Source organism: Sarcophilus harrisii, chromosome 1, assembly GCF_902635505.1.
Source record: "Sarcophilus harrisii chromosome 1, mSarHar1.11, whole genome shotgun sequence".
Classification (NCBI taxonomy): Eukaryota; Metazoa; Chordata; class Mammalia; order Dasyuromorphia; family Dasyuridae; genus Sarcophilus; species Sarcophilus harrisii.
Window position 1 is genome coordinate 590,117,123 of NC_045426.1, and position 19,420 is coordinate 590,136,542.

At 32.2% G+C, this 19,420-nt stretch overlaps 1 protein-coding gene across 2 annotated transcripts in view; it reads right to left on the minus strand.

The window, feature by feature from the left end:
• Nucleotides 1–19,420, minus strand: part of ANGPT1 (angiopoietin 1) — a 331,085-nt gene that overhangs the window by 14,756 nt on the left and 296,909 nt on the right. For both annotated transcript variants that reach the window (XM_031947117.1, XM_031947116.1), the window contains exon 8: nucleotides 19,054–19,184. In XM_031947117.1, the coding sequence (XP_031802977.1) occupies nucleotides 19,054–19,184 (131 nt within the window). The remainder of the gene's footprint in view (nucleotides 1–19,053; nucleotides 19,185–19,420) is intronic.

Sequence of the window (19,420 nt, forward strand, 5' to 3'; positions counted from 1 at the left end):
AAATTCATAAAAACTTAAAATCCAAGTAAATTATTTGATTACTTCCCTGTTCTGTTTCACTAGATACTATATAATTAAGAGTAAGTCAGTACAAGAAAACTACTTAAGTTCAAATATCACAGCCAAGTTGAGAAATGGCTGTTGTTTATATGTTCTATTTATGAATTTGGTTTTCAATTGTAAATTTTCAATTTACAATAATGGAGTAAAACAGAGAACTTAAAATATTTATCCACTTCAGTAATTCTGTAGCTTGAGAGCTATGTGAAATGCATAGTAGGGCCTACCATTCAGTTATTTACTGATGATAAAGATGATGAATTAGCCTGAGAAAATATGAAGTGATAAATGTAGTATTTCATATGACCTTTTCAAATAAGTTAGAATTTCAGTTCCCTAATTTATACAAGGCTCATCAACCACAGAGTAATGGAATAAGTCAGTCTGAACAGATGAAGTATTTATTCTGCGTTTTCTCTTATTAGAGAAGTTTGGAAAGGCACAGGATGAATGAGTGGATGAATAATTAAATGAACTAATACTTTTCTGTGGGAAGAGTTGTATATAATTTGTGAAATGTACTAAAGGATCAATAATTACACTTTCAATTTTTAATGAATTGATTGATTCCCTGTGTAAGAGAGAGAATTTGAGTTATGGAGGAGAGACATGGTCTGTTTAAGGCAAGGTAAATAGCAAGAAGATGGCCCAACTAGAAAAATGCCTAACTGAGAAGCAAAAATGAAAGGGGTTTATAACAAAGTTCATTTTGTATTTTCATTTTAAAAAATAAATTCTTGTGTTCAAAAAATTCATCAGATGGTTGCCATCTACTGGTGATAAGGTTTTCCCCATTTTGCAGATTAATCATCAGAAATAAATAACCATGCCACTTAGACTACTTTTGCAGACTTTAGAGTCTACCTTTTATTTATTTATTTGTTTAGACATTTATTTATTTATTTTTGGTGCCACTGTCATGGCCTCACCTACCCAGGCTATGTAACTATCATCCTAAAAAGAGGTATTGTAATTTGACTTTTGTTGAATCATTTCAAAGACTGTTTACACAATGCAAAAAGTACATTAAATCATTGGAACAGTATAGGAAAGGGCCTTAAAGATTATCTAACTCAACTTACTCATTTTATACATGAGGAATTTTAGGACCTTGAGAAAGGTCACACAATGAGTCAGTGACAAATTGGAGTGGAGACCAAGATTCATGACTCCTTATTTGTAAGACTTCAAAGGTTCAGACCTTTCTAAAATAGTGTAGAAGAAAAAAGAACACTAACTTTACCTTCAATTCTGAATATAGAATAGAAATAAGAACAAACTATTCCAAGAAAGGCAAAGTCCCAATGTACTCAGTGATGTAAGGAAAGGACCAAAGAGGGGAGACTATTTATTTTGAAGATTGATAAAAACCTCTCAAATGTTTTATGGTTGGCAACACTTGAGATGTATTTTGCCAAACATTTTCTGTAACCTCCTGTATAATTCAATAAGAAACCTGATACGAATATTTCTAATTCATTTACACTTAACTCATTAAAATTTAGATCTGTAACATCTATCTGTAATATCCCAAAAGCCTTTTTCAAAATATTTGGATTCTTATCTTTGATGTAGAAAATCACATTTTACCAACAACAAATGCAACTTTGACCTGGAAATATGAGTTTAAGTCAAATCTTTTCCAGTTCTTAACACAGGAAGTTCAAATGTGCTCTTAAGTTTAGAAAACCACAATCCACAGTGGAATCTTTGGTATTTTTGTCTCCTTTCAACTGATGCTAATTATCCATTTTATACTGTGCCAAGCATATAGAAACACCCAACTCTACCTTTAGCAAATGATATAACCATAACATTCCAAGTACCCCTTTTAGAGGATAAGAAATCCATCATTTTCAGTTTTAACATCATTTAGTTGGAGAACTGTAATAGAACCTTGAACTGTTAAATCTTCTGGGAATAAATTATTCTGTCTATTTTGCCCAGCTATTTTTCCATAACTAAATGTTTACCCCAAATAAAATATAGGCTTCTTGAAACCCATGACTCTGGATTTTGTATTACTAGTATCTAGTATAGAAACTTGCATACAATAGAAAGTTCTAAGAGCTTTAAAATTCAATTGTGAATTTGAACTTGAGGATATACAGAGATCTGTATATTTGTTTCTGTTTATTTTAATCATTTAAGTAGAAATTTTTTAAAAATTAATTTAGATACTTCCTGGTTTTCTCAAATGAAAGGGCATAAAGTTTGTCAATTTTCCTTACTGACTTAGAGTTAGCATCATTAATATATAAATTGAAAGATATTTTATAGATTAGAAGATTTAGATCAGGAAGGGATCTCAGAGATCATCTAGTCTATGGCTTCTTAAACTTTTTCTATTCACAACACTTTTTCACCTGAGAAATTTTAACATGACTCCAGGTATATTAGTATAATAAATAGATTTACAAATCAAACATTTACTGGTAATAATTTTTAAAGAAATTTATTTTAATTCCTTGATATATATATATATAATTTTATCATTTATTAAATCTGAAAGCAAATTTGTATGCTAATACATTTGTTTATTTTTACATAAAGAATTAAACCTTGGTGGAATATGTGGTTCGTTTTACTATTGTCCAGTTTTTTGCAACCCACACTTTCAGTTACTCAACTGAGGTATTCAGGTTAAAGACCCACAGTTTAAAAAGCTTTTATCTATTTCAATCCTTCTTATTTACAAGTATGACTAAATATAGTCACTCAACTCCCATAGTTACTGAGTGAAAAAATTTGCAACCTAGTTCTCATTTTCAATCTGTATTGTTGCCATTATATCCTATTATTCGTAAAATAATATATAGATTAATTATATATATATATATATATATATATATATAGAGAGAGAGAGAGAGAGAGAGAGAGAGAGAGAGAGACACAGAGAGAGAGAGAGAGAGAGAGAGAGAGCTCTAGAGAATTATAATGATACCCACTCAGATATGTAAAGCTACATGGATTTTCACTATATGACTTCACATAGCTGATCTTAAAATTTTCAGGTCTATTTTTTATATTTTTTTCTGTCTTCTTTCTTTAGGTCAGGCTGTCAGTCATTGTTCTTACTGCTCTCACTGTGCCTGTAATCCACTGTGGATTTGGTAAAAGACTAATTGACAGGTAATAGATAAATTGGTAATAAGCTCATGCAATCAGAACGATGTGGGTTCCAATGAAGTCTCAGGCACTCTGTTTCCTTAACTATAAAATGGGAATAATAACTGCAAGATTAAAATAATATCACAATCCTTACATGAACTGATATTAAGTGAAATGAGCACAACCAGGAGATCATTATATACCTCAACAACGATATTGTATGAGGATGTATTCTGATGGAAGTGAATTTCTTTGACAAAGAGATCTAACTCAGTTTCAATTGATCAGTGATGAACAGAAGCAACTATACCCAAAGAAAGAACACTGGGATATGAATGTAAATTGTTTGCATTTTTGTTTTTCTTTCCGGATTATTTCTACCTTCTGAATCCAATTTTCCCTGTGCAACAAGAGAACTCTTCAGTTCTACACACATATATTGTATCTAGGATATACTGTGACATATTTAACATGTATAGGACTGCTTGCCATCTGGGGGAGGGAGGGAGGAGGTAGGGGTGGAGGTAAGGAGGGGAAAAATTGGAACAGAAGCAAGTGCAAGGGATAATGTTGTAAAAAAATTACCCTGGCATGGGTTCTGTCAATAAAAAGTTATAAAAAAATAAAAATAAATAAATAAAAAATTGAAAAAATAATATCACAATCAATATTAAAATAATATCACAATAATATTTTGAGGATATGTGTCAGTACAATGCCTGGTATACAGCAGTCACTATTATAAATACTTATTCTATTCCATTCTTCATCCCATTACCTGTTTGGAAAACAATTCTTTTTATTCCTATAATAACACAATATAGTGTATATTATACTTTAATTCAATTCATCAAGTATTTACTGAATATTTGCAAAGTGACAGGCACTTTTGTATACATTGGTAATAGAAAAGAAAAATGAAAACTATCGTAATTCATTAAGAATTTATATTCCATAAATTTTAAAATATACAAAGCAAAAAAAAATAAACAAGTGAGGCATAAGAGGGCACTAATGATTTTCTGGGTGGAGTGGGAGAATATTGATGATTAGAGAAGTGGGTTAGCAAAGGATTTTTTCTTAAATTGTGGTACATTGTGAGGAAACATTGACTTCTTTCTTCCACTGATCTTCTTTGTTCCTTTTCTAGCATAGCTCATGAATGATGAAAAGAAGTAGCCTGATCACAGGGCAATCAAGGGTTCATACCTATTATATTGATGTGTTTGGTGAGGAATTCTCTGAACTATAAGGATCTGGAACACCTTAGCCTCTAAACTTATTGAATAAGCTTGATGGTATGGATGAAAGAATTTCAATTTTCCATTTCCTTACATGTCATGGCATCAATGTTGGTCAAGTTGAGAAGAGAACAATGGTCAGGAACACGTGCAATTGTGCAATTTGGAAAAGTCATCAATGTATACAATATTAAGGGAATGTTGAGAGACTGGGAATTCTGAAAAATTATCTCATGAACTGCCCCACCCTGAAATGAATATTAATAGTTACTATTATATTATATCAAAATATTATGGTTGGCAGAATCCAAGATTTATTAACCATAACATGTTTGATATGTTTTATCAATTCTCAAAATATATAATCTTTTCTTTTTTTTTTTTGAATATTAAACTTTTGAGTTCTGTTTTTACATGATATTATATTATACAATTATAGTATAATCATAGTAACATAACAATGTAAAGATAAAATATATGGTATAATAATAACGATGCAATACATTATATATAATGCAATTGTATATAATTATGATATATTGTATAGTTACTAAATATATATAATTAATTATTACTGTTATAAGAAAATATCAAAGCTTTATAATATTTACTATTTCACATTATATTATAATTTACTAATGCTAAAAATTCATTATAAATAGCTTGAAAATAACTGGAATTGTGGAAAGGAAAATACATTCAATGCCAGACATATATGGATTGAAGACCTACTTCTGATCTGGGACATCTTTGTGACTCTGGGTAAATCATTTGCCTGCTTAGTGCTCCTAGTCAAATCTCTCTATTAGTTGGAGAGTTAAAGTTACAAAACAATTGCAGATTTGCATGTATAGCATTTCCTCAAAGGAAGTTCCTCATACTAATGAAATCAATGAAATGAAGAAAATGATAGTTTGCTAAATAAAATGCCTGTGCTTTATTGGACAACATTTATATAATTTCTTTTGGCAGCTTAAGGAACTTTTTTTTGAATATTTTGGCTAGGTTCTTAGTACATATTACTCTATTCTAATTTATCAATTAAGCAAAATGAAAATATATATATAGATATTTTGAAACAAAATCATGAAGTAAATTCAATATAACTACTTTCTCAACACTATTATCAATATTATGCTAGTCAACCCTAAAGCAATATTCACATAAAACTGCCTTTGTGGCAGCAAAGTAGACAAGCAGATTTGGTTTGGAAAAATGAAAGAGTATTTAAAGCTATTTATATCTTTATCTATATCTATCTTCATCTATATCTCTGTGTCTATATTCTATATCAATGCATCAATATCTGTTCTATTTAACCTCTATCATATTTTCTCTCACATGTCTCCATAAATATTGCCTGAAATTCCAAAGATATAAGTTGTTGTTTTGGTTTAAGATATTGTTTTGAAAGGAAACTATAAAAAAGATTGTTGCAAGCTGACATCTTATAATACATGATTAGATCTTAATTTCTTTTCTAATTAACAAATAAGAAGTTCCCGAAACACATTCAAGTGAAGCAAAATGATTCATTTTGAATAGATTTAAGTTTTAGGAAGTTTTTTTCCCTCCTTACATTTAAACTTTCATTTCTTCCTTCTAACTCAATTTTCTGGAACTATTCAGAACAAATCTAATCTCTGTCCAAGCTGAAAGCCTTCAATTATCTAAAGACCATGATTCTGTCCCTTCTCAGTCTTTTGTCTAAGTTGACATTTAGCTCTTGATTATGCCATCCAGTATATTGCCTAAAATTTCCAACTATCATTCATGTGCAGATTCTATAAATATTCTTTCTAGGCTTTCATTCAAGTCACTGATGAAAATCTTGAATAGGACAAAACAAAAGTTATATAGTATACCACTAACAATCAATCAGCAGATTGATAATGATTAATCATTAGTAGAATAGTTGCTTAAAAGTTATGATTCCACCTAATTGTAATATCAATTAACCCAGAATTTTTTTTAAGTAGTGTACAAGGATATGAGATACTTTCTCAAATGTTTAGCTGAAATCAAAATGCACAATATCTTTCCCTAAAGTGTCCATAAAATGGAGGTGACTCTGGGTCCACAAAGGCTCTGGCAACAGAACATAAGCTATAGCAGGTTTACCAAATAGGAAAGAATCCAAGTATTTGTCTAGCAACAGACTATGTTTATTGACCAAAGATCAACCTACTTAATTTTCAGGGATTTATTGCTAGAAGGCTGGCTACAAATTGATTTTTTTTTCTCAGCCACACCTTACAAATACTATTTATAAATATAGAGACCATAATCTGTTTCAGTACCAGTAATGGCCAGACCAATACACCTTGAAACCCCTGAAGTATAAAGGTATGCACAGATAATATTTCCCTACCCTCAAGTCTAGTAATCTCTTCACAAAGGGAAATATGATTTTTTTTAATGAGCAAACATGATTAGCATTTTATTCTATATGTGGTCCAAAGGGTCTGGCTCATCAGGCTTAGGTAGTCACTTTTATTTTCCATAATTTCTTATATTTTATTAACATTTGTTTTATGAATGTTTTTGTACCATTCTATTCAATATATTGGCACAAAATGTAACTGAATCTTAAAGTTTGAACCCAATTAAAAGGTTTGATTGATTTTTGTCTCCTTATTAAGTTATAATGATTTCTTGGATATATTTATTTTTTCCTTTCTCATCTGAATATATTACATTTAGTGTAAATCTTAATTTTACTCTTACAAAAGCAAGGCAATCTTTTATTTTTTTCTTATTAATGCTGTTGTTTGAACCAGGTGCTTCATTTTATGCTTCAGGGCCTGGTTGCCCTGAAATATGCCTGGAATAGTCTTCCCTCCTCACTTCTGCCTTTTAGTTTACCTTCATTTTTCAAAACTCAATACTAATTTGAACCTTTGTATGAGTCCTTTCTTCTTTCCTCTGCCTATGCTGTTAGAATAATGCCTTCTAAGACTTCCTTCTATTTGTTCTGTGTATATTGATGAATGCACATTTATTTACATATTTTCCCCTCATTCAATTATTCCACTACTTGACTATAGGAGCTATTTTTTTGCTTTTCCTTGTTTTTCAGATACTTATTACAATACTTGTCACATAATTAGCACTTAATACATATCTATTTATTGACTGACAAGAAATGAAAGGAAATTACAAGCTTAGTAGCTCTTTTTTGCTCCTTTTGTTCTGTCATATGAAAGAATTTGTCCAAAGGAATGAATTTTCAGATTCTTGCTCCTACTATAATGTATTTTTTTCTTAACAATTTCATTAACATTCTTTATAAATCATTATTATTCTGAACTAGTACTGACATTCCTTTATAGTTTTTTGCCATGGTTTTATTTTCTTCCTTAGTTATATAATTTTAATTTAGCTTTTTATATGAGGCTAAAAAAATCTGAGCAATTTGTTAGCTTTCTACGTGACTAATTCAATTTATTTAACTGCTTTCCTTTTTTCTTTCTCATCAAGAACATGATTGCATTCTGAGAACTATATTTGCTTAAAGATTCTACACTTGTATAATTTTCTGGTTTGTGTTTTTATTTTTTTTTAACTTTTTTGAAATAGGCTTTCCTAAATTCTAAGATAATAATAAATACCATCTAGCCACTAATTTCTGGTTAATAAATTATTTTCAATACAGTCTTGTACAATTATTATTCTGGGTCAAAATGGTGGATTAGAGGGAGCAACCTAGTCAAACTCTCTTCAAATTCCCCTTCAAACAACTTTAAAATAGCACCTCAAGTTGAACTTTGAAGAAGAGAGCAGTTTGAGACATTTTACCAGCCTAAGAAAACTTAAGATGTCAGCAGGAAAAGTCTGTGACTCTGGATATTGGCCAGTTCAGAGCACAAGTTGCAGCAGCACCAATTATAGGCCATGAAGTCAACTTCAAAAGCATCAGAATAAATTTTGTGAATTCTCATTCCTCAGAGAGTAAAAAGGTCTGACAACTGACACTGAGTGTAGCTAGAGCTAAGTGGTAACTTTATAGTCAATATGAAAATCTGGGTCATAGTTACAATGTGAAGAGGAGTGCTTGTCCTTGGTCACAAGAAAGCAGAGGCCCTGGTTGCAGTTCCAAAGTAAAGGAGAACACTAGTGCTTTGGGTTGCAGGAGAGCGGGGGACCTGGTCACAGTTCCAGGTCCAAGACAAGTACTGGAATTTGCAGTTGTAGGAGGAACAGGGACCCTTCCTAGGTAAAGACCAAATTGTATACTAAGAGAACAGTCATCATCTTTCTTCCAAAATTTTAACAATTTGGGAACTTATAGATCCTTATAGCTAAGCTATGAAAATAACTTCATGGTAAAGCCTGAAACTTAACCGAATGGCCCACATCTCACCATGGTGAACAGAACCCAACTTTAACATAAAGATTAGAAAATGATCAAACAACAACAAAAAATTGTTCACAAAAAGTCATTATAGTGGCAAGGAAGATCAAGGCACTGATTCAGAAAACAATGATATGAAAACAAGTAAAGTATCAATGAAAAATGCTAATTGGACACAAACTTATAGAAGAGTTAAAGAAAAAGATGAGTGGCAGATTAAAATTAGGGAAAGAAATGAGTCTGATGCAAGTAAATTATAAAATGAGAATTAACAATTTGGTTAAAAAAGGCACAAAATACTGAAGAGAATTATACCTTTAAAAAAGATATTTGTGGGGCATCTAGGTGGTGCATTGGATAGAGAACTAGCCTTAGAGTTATAAGGACCTGAGTTCAAATCCAGCCTCAGACACTGAGTAGCTGTGTGACCTGGTCAAGTCACAAACCCCAAATGCCTCTTAAAAAATAAAAACAACATTAAAAAATTATTTGCCCAACAGTAAAAAGAGGCACAAAAATCATTAAAGAGAACTCCTTAAAAATCAAAATAGGTAAAATGGAGTGAGGAGATATAAAAATTCACTGAGGAAATGAACTCTTTAAAAATTAGAATTGGGCAAATGGAAGCTAATGACTCCATGATACTTCAAGAAACAATAAAACAAAGTCAAAAGAAGAAAAAAAAATAGAAGAAAAAGTGAAATATTTCATTGGAAAAACAACTGACCTGTAAAATAGATCGAAGTCAGTAACTTAAGAATTATTGTTCCACCTGAATTCCATGATCAAAAACAGAGCTTAGTCATTATATTTCAGGAAATGATAAAGAAAAGTTTCCCCAATATCTTCGATCCAAAGAATAAATCAAAAATTGAAAAAAAAAATCCATCAATCACCTCTTAAATAAGTTCTCTAAATGAAAACTCTCCAGAATATCATAGTTAAATTCCAGAGTTCCCATGTCAAGGAGACAATATTACAACCAACTAGAAAGAAATTATTCAATATGATGGAGCTATAATCATAATCACACATAATTTAGCAGTTTCCATGTTAAAGGAGCAGAAGATTTAGAAAATTATTTTCTAAAAGGCTATAGAGCAAAGATTACAATTAAGAATAATCTATCCAGCAAAACTGAGTATAATCCTTCAGGATGAAAATAGACATTAATAAAATAAAGAGCGTTCAAGCATTACTGATTAAAATGATGAGATGATTTGAAAATCTTATATTCAAAAACAAAACTCAAGAGAAATATAAAAAGGTAAAAATTAAAGAGAAATTATGAGATTCAACAAAGTTAAACTGTTTGCATTCCTATATGAAAAGATGATACTTATAATTCATTATTCATTTGTTTGTCTCTCTCTCTCTCTCTCTCTGTCTCTCTGTCTCTCTCTCTTTTTCTGTGTGTCTCTGTCTGTCTCTGTCTCTGTCTTTCTGTCTCTGTGTTGCTGTGTCTGTGTCTGTGTCTGTCTGTCTCTTTCATACACACACGCACACACACACACACACACACAAACTTTCTTCCCCAATAAGGAAATTGGATAGAAAAGATATTTTTAAAATAATAAATAAAATTAAAAAATAAAAAAAGAAGGCAGATTAAGGGAAACGAGGTCAGAATCAAAACAGACTTTTGAGGAAATTTAGGGTAAAAAGAGAGGGAGAAGGATAAACAGAAGAAAACAGGAAGGAGATATATATATATATATATATATATATATATATATGTATATAAATATATAAGAAATACATATTTTATATATATATTTAAGTATATATATTTAAGTATACTTATATATAAGTATATATATATATATATATATATACATATACATATATATATATATGTATATATATACTTACATTAATGAATGTATCAATGTGAATGTGAAAGGCATGAGCCCACCCATAAAACAGAAGTGGATAGGAGAATAAATTAGAAAACAGAATCCAGAGCAGCTAGATGGTGCAGTGGATTGAGCACCAAACTTGAAGTCAGGAGGACCTAAGTTCAAATCTGGCTTCAGACACAGTACTTCCTGACTGTGTGACCCTGAGCAAGTCACTTAACTCAAATTGCCTTAGGAAAAGAAAAAAAAAAAAGAAAACAGAATCCAACAAATTGAGATGTTGAGACTAAAACAGACCTAATATCAAAACAAGGACTGAAGCAGCATCTCTTATGCTTCAGCTGAGGCGGGGAAAAAAAGCATAATCTCAGAAAAAGTAAAAGCAAAAATAGACCTAATTAAAATCTATAATCATAGAATCTACATTTAGATTAAACAATGAAATAGAATAAAAAATAATTATAGTAAGTTTCTCTGATAAAGGGCTTTCCTCTCTCAAATATATAGAAAGATTGAATCAAATTTATAAAAATAAAAGCCATTCCCCAATTTTTAAATTGTAAATTGTCAAGTTGTTAAGGTATATGCCAATGCAGTTTTGAGAAGAAGAAATGGAAATTACATTTTTTCATATAAAAAAATCCACTATTGGTTAGGAAAATACAAATTCAAAAAAATTGAAGTACCATCTTACACCTATTAGAAACAATAAATGCTGGAATGTATGTAGGAATATAGACACATTAATGAACTGCTGGTAAAATTATGAATTAGTTCAACCATCCTGAAGAACAATGTGAAACAATACCCAAAGGACTATAGTTTTTTGCAAAAATTTAATTAAAGGAAAAGGAAAAGAACCCATATATATATATATATATATAAATGTTTATAGCAATTCCTTATATGGTGGCAAAGAATTAGAAACTGAGGTGCATTTGTCAATTGGAGAAAGTCTGATCAAGCTTGCAGCATGTGATTGTGAGAAAAGCCTACTGTACTATATGAAATGATGAGGGGGATGGTTTTAGGGGGGAAAAACAGGAAGATTTATATAAAGTGATGCAAATTGAAGTGAACAGAATTGATAATTGAATACAGTGACAACAAAATCTTACATGATGATCATTTATGGAAAACTTCATTATTCTGATTGGTGCAATAATCCAAGAAAATTCCAGATGATGCAAGATGAAAAAAATTATATACAGTTTCAGAAAAAAAAAGAAACAAACTGATGAACTTGCATTGCTAATTGAAGTAGTTTTCTTCCTTTATTTTTTCCTGCTTTTTTTTTTTTTTTTTTTTTTTTGCAATATGGCTGATACAGAAATATGTATTGCATGACTTCACATGTATAATTGATATGGGAAAGGCAGGAAGAAGGGAAAACATTTAGAACTCAAAATTTTAAAAAATGAATGCTAAATAAATAATAAATATTTTAAAAAACTGTTTTTACAGATGAGAAAGTTGAAGGATTTGTACAAAGCCAGAAAGCTAATAATAAATGGCAGGACTGGTATTCAAATACAGATCTTTTGATTCCTAGTTTAGAGGTCTCTGCAGTATAATAAATATGTAGCCTAATTATGCTTTATTGTATGTACAATATTCATTTTTTCACTATTAGTAGTTCTAGGACAAGATCTCTGTTCTGTAAGGTTTCCTTTATTTCCATTGTACCAACCAATTCTTTTTCATTCAACAAGATTAAATCAAGTACCTGTTTGCTTTGTTACTTTCTCTTTATCTTTTGACAGATGAAAACTATCAGGGAGTTGAGCCAAGAATCCATCAAATGTTCTACTTTTAGCATCTTGGAATTCTAGATCAATGTAACAAATTAACAAGTAGTTTTATCCTTTGTCTGTTGATTGGCTTGAGAAATAGTCCTTGGTAAACTTAGAAAATTTTCTTCTGTTATTCAACATTGTTGACTTACAAAAAATAAAAGGATGATTTTTAACCAGAGGGGAATCCTTCAGCAAAACAAAAACAAAAATGTATGCTGTGTACTAAATAAGGAAACTACATAGAAAGAATGTCAAGAGAAGGTAAAGAATATAAAATGATTTAATTTTATTTCAGTCTCTCCCAAAAGAAATAAAATTAGTTTTGTACATTACATGAACTTGCTTTTTATTGGCAAGACTTATAGTAAATTTGTCATTCTCAAAATGCCATTAATCAATTCTATTTTTTTTCCTTCAAAACAATTTTAGTGTAAAATTGATGGAAGGGGGAGGATTCTGGGAAGATGGCAGAGTAGGTTGGTAAATTTCAAGTTCTCCAGATTTCCCCCACAAATAGAACAAATTTGCACCTCAGAGCTAACACAGACTATCAAAAAATGAAGATTTGGGGCAGAACAAAGATTCTACTGCTACAACCTGAGAAAATCTGAAGAAAAACCTCAGGCCAGGGATTAACACCTGTGAAGTGCAAATATCTCTGGGCTACCTTCAACGAAACCTCAAGTAGCGACCTCTCTGGCTAGCTGGATGCAGCTGAAGTCTTAGCAGGAACCAGAGACTTTTATCTCCTGAACTGTTTGTGGAGTGGGGTCTGAGTCCTGGAAAACGGAGTGAACTTTGGCAAATTAGAATGCCAGCCTCAGCTGGACTTAAGAGATGTGGACATGAGCCCGAGGGAACCAACAACTAGTGAGTGCAGAAGCAGCAGGGCAGAGATACTCCTGGCTGTGGGCACTTGCAGAAAGATGGAGCTCTTGGTTTGGGGTTCCTAGTCAAAGAGGAGAACTGAAGGGAAGATTAGGGCACCATCCCCCATACCATGATTAGAGGTGCTTACACTAATACTTCTTATTTTTTTTAAATGAACTGACAAAGAAGAAATAACCTCACCATTGAAACATATTATGAGAATAGGAAAGAACACAGTTCATTTTCACAGGCAGACACATTAGTTTAAAAAAAAAAAAAAAAAAAGCTTCTATCCCAAAGAGTAATGTGAAAGAGCTTCCCACCCAGAGAGAACACAAAAAAAGATTTTAAAAATCAAATGAAAGATATTGAGGAAAAACAAAAAATAAAAACTATTCAAGAAAAAACAAGATATGAAAAAAAAAGCTAACCAACTAGAAAAGGAGGTACAGAGTCTCAAAGATGAAAATAATGTTTTGAAAATTAGAATTGGGTAAGGGGACAGTGATATTATGAGAGACCAATAACAAAACAGATTATAAAGAATGATTATAAAGGATGTTCTATAAAATAGAACAGAATGTGAAATATGAGAAAATTGACAGATCTGGAGAACAGATCAAGAAAAGAAAATATAAGAATAATTGGACAGCCAGAAAGTTGTGATTAAAAAAGAACCTTGACACAATAATGCAGGAAATAATCTTAAGAAAATTATCCTGGAGTGATAGAACAGAGCCATAGAGTCAAGTGGAACCCTAAACCCTCTATCTTTTCTAGCCCTTCTTTCTAAAGTCAATATTATCATTTTTAAGGACAAACCAATTTTGTTCCTCTTCTTATAATTCTCCATGGGGATTCCATAGCCTCCTTTGGTGTCTCTTCCCAGTTTATAATTCACAATAAAATTTTAAAAGTCCTTCCTTATGCACAACTGAATTAGTCTTCTGCTTTCCTTTATTTCTTAATAGCTGCATCTTCCAGAAATGGGACATCAAATGGTCTCTTCCAGCTCTAGATGACAGAACTATGATGATAGACTGAGAGCTAGAAAGGATTTCAGAGAACAGCTCTTCTTGGCCTTTATTTGATAGATGAGGAAAACAAAGCCCATATTAAGTGACTTGTCTAAGATCATATAGCTGATAAGTTTCTGAGTTGGTGCTTGAATCCAGGTATCTTGACAATAAGTTAAGGCTCTTTTTCTATACAATATGACAAATGACTGAGAATTATTGGTTGTTAGCCACAAGGAACACATAGTCACGCTGCAAAAGTTATTTTAAACAAAGAATCAATTCAAATGTAGGAAAACATAAATGAAAAGGATAAAATTGGATCATAGGATAAGAAATGTCACAAAGGAAAAATTTGTCAAAGAATAATGAGACCTCTTTGAGTAAGAAAACAGGAAGTATATTCTAAGTAAAACTTAGGTTACCTATTCTGTCAGTTGAAATTTTCTCTTATGCTCACCAGAGTTTAGGATTTCCAAATTGTACATTTTAGCTTTGGGGTGTGACTAGCTTTTCAAGACCTGGATTATTTCAAAAGGATATTTGATAGGGCAATGGGGTATACATTACAAAAACACATTTACTTACACTATTTCAGCACATACAGTAAATGGAAAGTTTCTCTCCTCCTCACATGTTTTTAGAGAGTAAGTGCAATAATTATGAATGAAAAAAGATAGAATTCAATATTCACAAGGAGGACTAAAAGCACAAACTTGTAGATTTTTCTTATTGATGAATTAAAGGTTAGTATTTTCTTTCCACAGTTATTTTCATATTCATTAGTAATGCTTGAGAATGCATTTAGGGTAATTTAGAAAACTTTGATTGTTTTTTCCTTCAATGTCTATAATTTATTAAATTAATAAACAATCATCTTGTAAGTATTAAAGGTTGACTATGTATTCTAGGCTACAAAGTTCTAGGGACACAAAAAGAGGCAAAACCAACCCCTTTCTTCAAGAAGCGTACCTTCTCTATATAAAGACATAGGTGGATTCAAGATGTATGCAGAGTAGAGGATAATGTCTCAAAGGAAGTCTCTAGTAGCTGGACCAATCTAAAAGGCTTCTTATTGGAGGTACCATTTCGAACTGAAGTCTTATAAGAAGATACAGTAAAAAAAAAACATGTATTAAGAAGCTATTATGTGCACTAAGTATTATAGAGAAAAAGGAAGAGAAGCTATTCCCTACTTGCATGGAAATCACAGTGTAATGAAGAAAAACATGCAAACAATCATGGATTAACAAGAAGAATACAGGATAAATTCAAGATAATAAAAGAAAGGCTCTAGAAATAAGGAGTATTAGAAGAGACTTCTTATAGATTATAGGATTTGAGCAGGGACTTGAAGAAGCTTGGGAAGTCAAAAGGCAGAGATGGAAAGGAAGATTATTGTGTCAATAGGGGACAACCAGGGAAAATGCCCAGAGACTGAGATATACTATTTTATGTGACTAATAATAAGGAGGCCAATGTTACTAGATTGTATAGTAAAGAATGGCTATAAAATATAAAAAAGACTAGAAGGACTGGTGGATGAGGAAAATGGGAAGGGCTCTGAACGCAAAACTGGAGGTGGTTTTAGAGCTGATTCTGGAGGTTATAATTGTTATTTGCCCTTTATTTTCAGAGAACTAATGACATCATAGGTGATGTCTTGACTTGTGCATGAATTGGATTTAAGCGAGTCAGAGTTGTGGAAAGTCCACAGTTACCCTGTATCTTCTAGCACCATTGGGGTTCAGCAGCAAGACAAAAGTTAGGATGATTGGCAATGGGGTGGGATATAGAGGATGAGCTTGGCATCCTTGACGTTTGACCAGACTCTAAAAGCTCTGCTGTATCTTTTTCAGCTGCCTTCATCACTTTTAAGCCACAGGAGAGAGGTCAGTTTGGGATATACTAAGTTTATCCAGTTCAAGATACTATATCTTAGTATATCCAGGATATACTAAGGACATCCAGTTCAAGAAGCTCACTAAACAGTTTGAGATGTGAGAATGGAGGTCCGCAAATAGTATAGAACTAGATAAATAGATTTAAGAATCGTCAGCAGAGAGATGATAATTGAATCCATAAGAGCGAATCAAATCAACCAAATTAAGTAAAAAGGGAGAAAGTGATACCCAGGACAGAGTCCTGGGAGATGCCCAGAGCTAGTGGGTGTGAACTGAACTAACATCCAGGAAAAGGATACAGAAGTAATGATTAGATTATAGAAGGGAAAACAAACGAGAGTATTGTCATGAAAAACTAAAGAGAAGTGGGTGTTTAAAAGAGGGTGATTAATCCTAATAAGAGGTAGGAATGGAGACTATTTCACAATGTAAGATAATGGAGTTAACCAGTATAAAGTCACTGAAATAGGAGGTAATACAGGCAAGAGGTGACCCAAAGCCTTTCCACTGTTAGTGGAAAGATGTTCACAAGAGATGTTATTAGGGCAGAAGTGACAAGATTTGGTAGCTCATCAAATATGTGTGGTGACTAGGAGTAAATTGCTGGGAAAGTATATTAAGGTTACCAGTCTGAATACCTAGGAGGATGTTGATACCCTCAATAATAATAGAAAAATTGAGGAAAGGGGAAGGAAATGTAAAGAGTTCTATTTTGGGCATATGGACTTTAAGATGCTTATCCAATTTGAAATGCCCTAAAAACATTAGTGATATGAGATGGTAAATTTCTGAATGAATATAAGTCCAGACATATATATGCATATCTGCATAATAAATATCTGTACACACATATATGCAAATACATATGCCACTTTTATTTGTGTACATGTGTATATCCACACATATATGTGTGTAAAAATATACACATTTTACACATATATACATATACATATATTTATTACTGAGATGGTAAAGATGGTAACTGGATGCATGGAAACTGGGGCCAATCACTCATGGTGGTGAAAAAATAAGGCATAGTTCAATCCAAAAGTGGATAGCAGTGTAGAAAATCAACATCAATTTTAAGCCTTTTCCTTTCTTAGTGACTCTATTTGAACAAAAAGATAATAAAAATGAACTTTCTTTCGGGAAAAAAAGTTAACACTTTCCCTTTTATAAGGTTAAGATAGTTGGAAATTCATTTTTCCTTAGAGAAGTACTGTATATTCATTATCCAGAGCTTCTGCCTTATGTCTGCATGGTGCCCTCACCTTAAAGGACTTCCATATATACATCCCTGTGAGGAAGATCATATAATTAATCCCATTATGGGTCACAGAGGTAGAGGAAAGAACAATCTTGGTCTGGACCCCTCTAATTTTACTGGTGAGAAAAATGAACTTTAGAGAGATTTTCCATTGGTCATATGCTTCATAAATAGAACTGTTCAGTTTCAGATCCAGATTTTTTAAAACTCTAAATGAGAACCATGGAGACCCATTCTTCTAATGGAAACAGCATGTGACCTCAAGATACATATTTAACTTTATAGCAGTCATATTAATCAGATCATAGCTTCATACAGATATGGTGTGATGTGATAGATAGGAAGTCAGGAAGGCTGGGGTTTCAATTCTGCCTCTGATAATTTACTAGCTCTGTGATCGATCCTGGGTAACCAACTTAATCTCTATGTGTTTCAGGCAGTGCTTAGTCTTAGTACTTAACTAAATTGTTGGTGACTTTCAGTCTTAAGTGGTTTGGGAAGTTCTCACAGCAAGAATTCTGAGGAAATCTTAAATTGCTTCCCTGTGACATCCTGATGTATAGGGATACCCCTTAGGCTATTTGGTACTCTGTGTAGTAACTAGAAATTCCCAGGTTCAGGATTAGAATCACTATGGTAGGGCAGTGTAATGAATGGTGCAGTAAATCTGTTCCATAGATCATTTATATTGTATAGTTTAGGCATTAGGTATTATATGTAGTAGAAACACACCACCTTCCCATTCACTTCTAAATAACTGAGATGATAGCTTTGATTTAGGGCTTTGTCTCTTTAAAATGTCACTATTCCTGAAATAACAAGTTAACCCCACCAGCCATTTGTTTACACATCAGTGTATATGAGTTTACTACATTCTTTTCAGACAGCTTATTCATATTAGAAAGAGGAGAGAGAATATGAAATGTACCATATGCATGCAATTTTGGATAGAGAAAGAAGGGGAGAAGGGTACTAAGAGTAAATTCCAGAGGCAGAGATTATACTCTTTTAATGCATAAGCAATTTTGAGTAAATTAGCTTGGCTTAGCACTGATATCCAGATATTCTTTTGCCATTTCTTACTTGCCATGACCTAATGTGCTATACAGCTCAGCTACCTGCATTCCCAGAATCGTTGACTTAACTTGTATGTCTTGTTGTCTCTCATGTATTCATTATGCCTGTAATTACATTTTGGCAAATTCATTCAAAGAGTTTTAAGCCCTGCTGGCCTCTATCTAAGGATCCTAATGCATTTTATAAATATCAGTTGATTATTTAAAAATTGTGATATCCTTATGAGCATCAGGGACACTACTCAGGAACCAGAAAATAAAGGTCAGAGAAACCAAAGATTTATTCTGTATCATGCTTAGAGCATAATGGACACAGGAAAAACATTGCTTTGGATTTAACTCTAACAATATGTTGTTAAAGAACTTGTGGTGAATGACTGGAAAGAGCCAAAAATTGACCTCAGGAGGCATGGTTTCTAGTTTCCTGACCAGAAAACCACATCCCTTTCTTATCAAGTCAATAGAACATTTTTTAAGCAGAACATCCCATAAGACTTACCTCCTGTTAGCATGATGGCACATTTGCACATACAGTTGTCATTATCAGCATCTTTTGTGCTAAAATCAGCACCATGTAAGATCAGACTACTCTGTTTTCCTGCTGTCCCACTGTGGCCCTTTAAATACAACCTAAAGGTAGAAGAAAGAAAAAATCAAACCGCTGTCATATTAATGACTGATTATGTTGTTCAACTTTTCATTTCCTTTCTACTCCAAAACAAGACAAGTACACTTCATTCAGATCATGGCAGTTTCTGAAGAATTAAAAGTGAATATCACCTGGAAGGCAAAAGAGAAGTGCACAATAGGCATGAGCAAATTGTAATCCATTACAAAGAATTGTGAAGAACCCATATTTACAGATG